The 6,260-nt window shown below is 37.9% G+C and overlaps 1 protein-coding gene across 1 annotated transcript; it reads left to right on the top strand.

The window, feature by feature from the left end:
- The first annotated feature begins 446 nt into the window (after positions 1-446).
- On the top strand, positions 447-1,833 carry LOC107784565 (uncharacterized). Its single transcript, XM_016605712.2, has 2 exons — positions 447-762; positions 877-1,833. Exons 1-2 carry the CDS (start codon positions 580-582, stop codon positions 1,582-1,584), a joined length of 891 nt encoding a protein of 296 aa, XP_016461198.1. The 5' UTR covers positions 447-579; the 3' UTR covers positions 1,585-1,833.
- The last annotated feature ends 4,427 nt before the right edge of the window (positions 1,834-6,260 follow it).

Genomic DNA, 6,260 nt, shown 5'->3' with positions numbered 1-6,260 from the left:
TTTTATGCAAATATTTTCCCTAAAATGAGTAAACACCACAAAACACTCCAAGAAAATCATTGAAATGACACCTTGCTGTTCCACACGAATTATCTCACAGATTTCTCATCCAAAAAAGTAAAATAAATACTATAAAGAAAGCTTACGAAATTCCCTACAAGTGGAAAAAAATTTCACTCAAATCCATTAAGTATATCTCAAGTTATGCCCAGATTAATTGAGCATAGAAGCACACCTCCACCAACTTGAAAATGCATCCCATTCTGAATCCCAATCCATGTCCTAGTCTCCTACAGGTCAAAGCCGTTGATAAAAATTCATCCGACGGCTTAAATTTAAAATTTCCGCAAGGCATGAATCCGCGTCAAAAGGCTATCAACCAATCAGATTTCAGCTTTCGGATATGAAGTCCTTGTACTCTTACTATATAATTCTTCTCATTTTCATCATAGACTCACATCAAAGAGAGTAATCCCAGTAGATTCTACACACAAGCAGATCCATTTCTTCCCCATTTCCTTCCTTTCATTCTTCGCTAAACCCTAACCTTCTCTCGATTCCCATTTCTCTGCTTCGAAAATGGCCACTGAAGAACCAGTTGTAGCAAACGAGGTTGCAATTGAACCCGCCGCTCCTGAACCGGTCACGGAGGAGGAGATTAACCCTCCAGCCAAGTCTGCAAAATCAAAGAAAGAGCCTAAGGCTAAAAAACCCGCTGCCCCCAGGAAGAAAACTGCTTCCTCTCATCCTCCTTACTTTGAGGTAATTGATAATGGAGTTTTTCATATATTTTCATTTTTCAGTTTTGTTCATGTATGTTTTTGGTTTGGTTGAATTATGCTTTGAAGTTAAACTTTTTTTTTTTGGTTGCTGCAGATGATTAGCGATGCGATTGTGACATTGAAGGAGAGAACTGGATCGAGCCAGTACGCTATAACGAAGTTCATTGAGGATAAGCAGAAGAATCTTCCACCGAATTTCAAAAAGCTGTTGCTGAATCAATTGAAGAAGCTTGTTGCTTCTGGTAAGCTGGTGAAAGTCAAGAGCTCCTACAAGCTTCCATCGGCTCGTTCTGCTACTGCGGCTTCTAAGCCTGCTGCTGCTGCTGCTGCTCCGGCGAAGAAGAAGACTGCTGCAGCTGCTAAGCCCAAAGCGGCGAAGGCAAAGCCCGCTGCAAAGCCGAAACCCAAACCAAAGGCTGCTGCCAAGCCCGCTGCAAAGGCCAAACCTGCTGCAAAGGCCAAGCCTGCTGCTAAGGCAAAACCTGCTGCTAAGGCAAAACCCGCTGCCAAGGCAAAGCCTGCTGCCAAGGCTAAGCCCGCTGTTAAGCCCAAGCCCAAAGCGATTGTTGCTGCTAAGCCCAAAGCTGCCGCTGCTAAGCCTAAAGCTACTCCTGTGAAGGCAAAGGCGGCTACTAAGCCAAAGGCAAAGGAGACGAAGCCAGCTAAGGTTGCAAGGACTGCTACCAGGACGACTCCAAGTCGGAAAGCAGCACCTAAGGCGGCGCCAGCGAAAAAGACACCTGCTAGAAGCGTCAAGTCGCCGGTGAAGAAGTCCTCCACGAGGAGAGGGGGAAGGAAGTGAAAGAGCAGGAATGGAGGATTTGTTCGTGTAGGGGGTAGTCATGTAAATTTCCTGAATCTTGGTGGGTAATTTGGGTTTTTTGCCCTTTGGGAAGCTATAGACAATCGGGTTTTAATTTTTTCTTTTTCGTCTACAATGTTAGATTTCTTTTTTCCTTTTAATTTCGTGTAGGCATTTGAAACAACAGTTCTACTGTACTGATATGTCATTTGTAGTTATGAGATGTTTGGAGTTTATGCCTTATTCTTATGAATTTCGTTCTCATTTCGTATGAATTGATTTAGGGTTCTTTTTTTTTTCCCGAGTAATGGGCATGCCTGTAATAAAGGGCCGGTTTGAGGAAACGTGAATAGAAGATGCCAGTAACGTAGAAGCGGCGTCTTTTGCACGCAAGTGCTTTAGTTGCATTACCACGTAACAAATTTCAACAAACTCTTCTCTGCCTAGAGTAGCGAACACGCATTTGGTCATTATCTTTAGCTTAAACCAGGATTATTACTAGCTTAGAAGGCTCTATTTTTGTTGATGTTTATTCAACCTCTGGTTGTGTCCCTGGTATTCAGCATTGCTAATTACTGAGTTTGTATTGTTCAACTTTTTTACATTCATACCTTGGTTTCCATATTGCATATACCGAATTAGCAACCTATTTAATGTTGAATAGCATTTGTTTGTGCTTCGTTAGGGTGAACAATCATTCAAAATGCTTATTTATAGTCAAATGTCAATATTTTCATGCCACTATATCTGTGGCATATGGCTAATCTATATTGATTGAGGCATAATGGCATGTGGCTATCCTAAGACTTATTAAAAGCACAATAGTTAAAATGTTAAATTAACCTTGAAAGCTGTAAGCAGCCAAGTCTAAACGTGCAATCACGCTCTTTGCTTTCTGGGAAATATCCTGCACACATTTTGAATTCGAGAAAACTACAAGAATAAGAAAGTATAATCCAGAGATTCTTTGCCTAAAGCTTGTGCCAATTCTGAGACTACTCTTTGTAAAATGGTGAATGTGGCTCTTCGCCTAAAGCTTTTCTGTGACTACTCTTTGAAAAATGGTGATGTTTTTGGCTGCTGCTACAGATGATTAGCATGGCGAAGCAAGTAATTGTTTGCCAATCTTCTCAATCGCTGCTTGAAAACTCAGGTTTATCTTAATAAAGTGCTAGGGATTCACTTTGATGCCTTCTCTATGTTGACCATATGCCAGGGAGATACTAATTGTTTTGGATGAATTGTGTAGTGATCTAAAACTGATATTTGATTATTTTACTTTCTAAAGCTATCTACTTAGCATAGTTTCAATTAGTTCCATGCTGTGGTGAAGATGGAACTGTTCGTCCTGCTAGTCAAAGAAGCAAAGCACAGAGATATTGGGGGACTGTTGAGCAAGGTTAAGGTGCATTCGTTGTGTTTATACCTAGTGGTGGGCAGTAAACTGACATGTCTGCTTAAAAAGCTTATTTTCAAGAACTATGTTACAGTTGTCCAGTATAGTAGGATTTACTTTCCAAAAGTATCTTGTTTCTTTGCAATCCTTGGAATCTTGTGCTTTACTTCCATTGCTCGTGCTTTTGTTTTTCTTCCCCTTGGGAAGCTATAGAGAATCGGGTTTAATTGTGTTTTTTTCTTTCTTTTTGGGCCCTTCTTCCACAGTGTTAGAGTGTTCTCTCTTTTTAATTCCGGATAGGGATTTAAAACAGTTCTACTCTGTACTGAAATGTCATTTGTAGTAATGACTTATGAGATCATTAGTAGAGTTTATGCCCTTATCTTTTTTGTTGATGTTCATTTCTATCCCGCAGATTTCAGAAATAGCTTGTACATTTTTGTTCTCGTTCTCATGTCGTATGATTTGCAGTACTTCGTTAAAAAAAGTAGGGTTCTTCTTTTCCTGAGAAATGTGCATTATCTTGAAAAAGCCGGGTTGAGATAACGTGAATAGACAGTTCCAGTAATGTAGAAGCAGCGTCTTTTGCACGCAAGTGTAGTAGTTACATAACTACGTAAGAAATTAACAAACTCTTCTCTGCATTGAGTTGTGCACGCGCATTTGGTTATCCTCTTTGCTTAAAACTGGATTATAACTAGCTTAGAAGGATTTATCTTTCGTTGAAGTTTATAATTTTGTATTTTGGTTCTGGTTGTGTCCTTGGTGTTCAACACTGCTAGTTATATTCATTCCTTGGTTCCCATAATGCACATAGCAAATTAGTGACTACTTGAAGTGGAATGTACTCCTGAAAAATTCTTTATACTGTTAATATTTGGTGTAGTAAAGTTCACATGAAGCCACGCTGCTTTATCAGAATGTTGAACTTTTGTTCGTGCATTATTGAGGTGAACATTCATTTAACGTGCTCATTTAAGGCAACATTTTTATGCCAAAAGATTCTATATCTGTGGCTTATGGTTAATCTAGATTGATTGAAGCATTATTGTTAAAATGTTAAATTAACCTAAAAGCGGTAAGCAGCCGAGTCAAAATGTGCAATTGCACACTTTGCTCTCTGGGAAAGATATCCTGCAAAAATTTGAATTCATTGAAACTACATTACTACAAGAATAACAAAGTACAATCCAGAGACTCTTTGCCTAAAGCTTTGGCCAATTCTACGACTACTCTCTATAAAGTGGTGAATGTCTTTGGCTGCTGCTGCAGATGATTAGCATGGTGAAGTGAATGATCGTTTGCCAATCTTCTCGACGTGCTGGAAAATCAGGTTTTTCTTAATGAAGTGCTAGGGATTCACTTGATGCCTTCTCTATGTTGAAGATACTAAATTTTTGGATGAATTATGCAGTGACAATGTAATGAATCTGCAACTGATATTTGGTTATTTTACTTCTTTTATCTATCTAACTAGCATAGTTTGAGTTAGGTGGATGCTCTGGTGAAGATGGAACTATTCATTCTGGCAGTCAAAGAAGCAAGCCTAGAGATTTTGTAGGAGTAATGAGCAAGGTTAAGGTGCATTGATTGTCTTTATACCTAGTGGTGACTTGTTAGCAGTAAACTCACATTCCTGCTTCAAATTTCATATATGCAGAACTCACATTCCTGCTTAATTTTCATATATGCAGAACTCACATTCCTGCTTAAAAAGCTTATTTTTAAGAACTATGTTACAGCTGTCCAGTATACTAGGATTTACCTTCCAAAAGTGTGTTCTGTATCTAGGCAATCCTCAGAAATATGTTTTTGGCATCTCTTGTAATTGTTTCTGATGGTAGAATGTACAATGATTGAAGTTAGACAAGCCGCAGTCTGAGGAGAGTATTTCTATAATAACATCTCACTGTTGTGCTTTGTGAACGATTCGTCATGTACTACTTCTATTCATCATTGTTGTGACTAAGTATGTACTCAAGGAAATAGTATTTCTAGTGCTCATAGATGACGTAGATGTATGGATGAATCTTTTTTGTTGATATTACCTTTTTTACCTAGTAGTTTTATTTGTGGTCAGAGAATAGCTTGATATTACCTTAATGGACATGCAATATTAAATGGGGAGTCAAATTTGTGTAACTTGAAATTTGTATAGCATTAACTGTGGAACTCAATCAATTAAGTGATCCTGTTTAAAGTTATTAAACAGATGTTGCGTCAGTTCACTCAATATGTCTATTTTAAGTGCTAAATAGATCATCAGGCAGGCTCTTAGTAGAGTAGTTACTATAGCCACGCAGCATTGCACCACTGACACAATTTACAGTTACTCTGCTTCCACTTGAGGCGTCACTTAAGAAATATGCTCCATTAGTTCTTAATTCAATCTTGACAAATTTGGTTATGACTTACGATTATGTTGATATTTCCTGATAATGTTCTTATCTCGGCACAACTCATGCATATCATGCTCGTGTATTTGGTGATGGTGTACGATTACCTTATGAGGGTGAATAACTTGTTTATCTGGGGAGCTCTTGCTATGTTTGTTTATGGTCAGCGTTCCTGTCTCCATCTCTCTTTCTATATATTAATTTCTTTATCAACTTATGGAGTTCATTTCAAGTTTTGACAGCTCTTATAATTTTGAAACAATCATCTCAGTTTCCAATGTGTTTTACTTCTCACTTTCAGTTCCCAACATCTAATAGATACTATGTCAGAGTACTATGCTAAAGTTTCTAAATATATATGATTTAAGGGGACCTCAAGTCACAGCCCCACAGGTAATAATGCAAAACTGAGGGAAATACTGCAAAGGAAATGTCTCATGTTCTTCAGCAGATATGTAACCGTTACCTTAAGGTTCAGCCTGATATCATCCTTTTAGTCTACAATTCCAGGTACTTAAATCAATGAGCTTTTCCTTTACACTCTAAAAGAGCAATTATTAAATAAGATTTTACCCATTTAAGGTGGGCGAACATGAGTGTGATTCATAGGGACTTTGAATGCTACAGTTGTTTGAATATAAGTAGGTGATAGTTATAATTGTGAAGTGGAATATTACTTAAAGCATTCTTCTTAATGTGGTAAACGTGTACTTTAACAAAAATCTGGCTGAATGGCACTCTTTAGTGAATGTTCTTTGGATAAATATGGTTGCTCCTATATCTAGAATTTAGTGGTGGTGAAATGATTGTTATTTCCCTTTATGTTTGTTATTCTTTTTAAAGTCCTTCATATTTAAAGATAAAATTGAAAAGGGAAAGATAAT

This window comes from Nicotiana tabacum, chromosome 19 (genome assembly GCF_000715075.1).
Source record: "Nicotiana tabacum cultivar K326 chromosome 19, ASM71507v2, whole genome shotgun sequence".
In the NCBI taxonomy this organism is placed as follows: domain Eukaryota; kingdom Viridiplantae; phylum Streptophyta; class Magnoliopsida; order Solanales; family Solanaceae; genus Nicotiana; species Nicotiana tabacum.
This window is presented reverse-complemented; position numbering and strand designations above follow the sequence as displayed.

Bases quoted from the DNA above. Each gene is read 5' to 3' on its own strand.
- LOC107784565 (XM_016605712.2), top strand. From the start codon at position 580: ATGGCCACTGAAGAACCAGTTGTAGCAAACGAGGTTGCAATTGAACCC. The intron at 763-876 runs GTAATTGATAAT...TGGTTGCTGCAG, and splicing joins CTCATCCTCCTTACTTTGAG to ATGATTAGCGATGCGATTGT.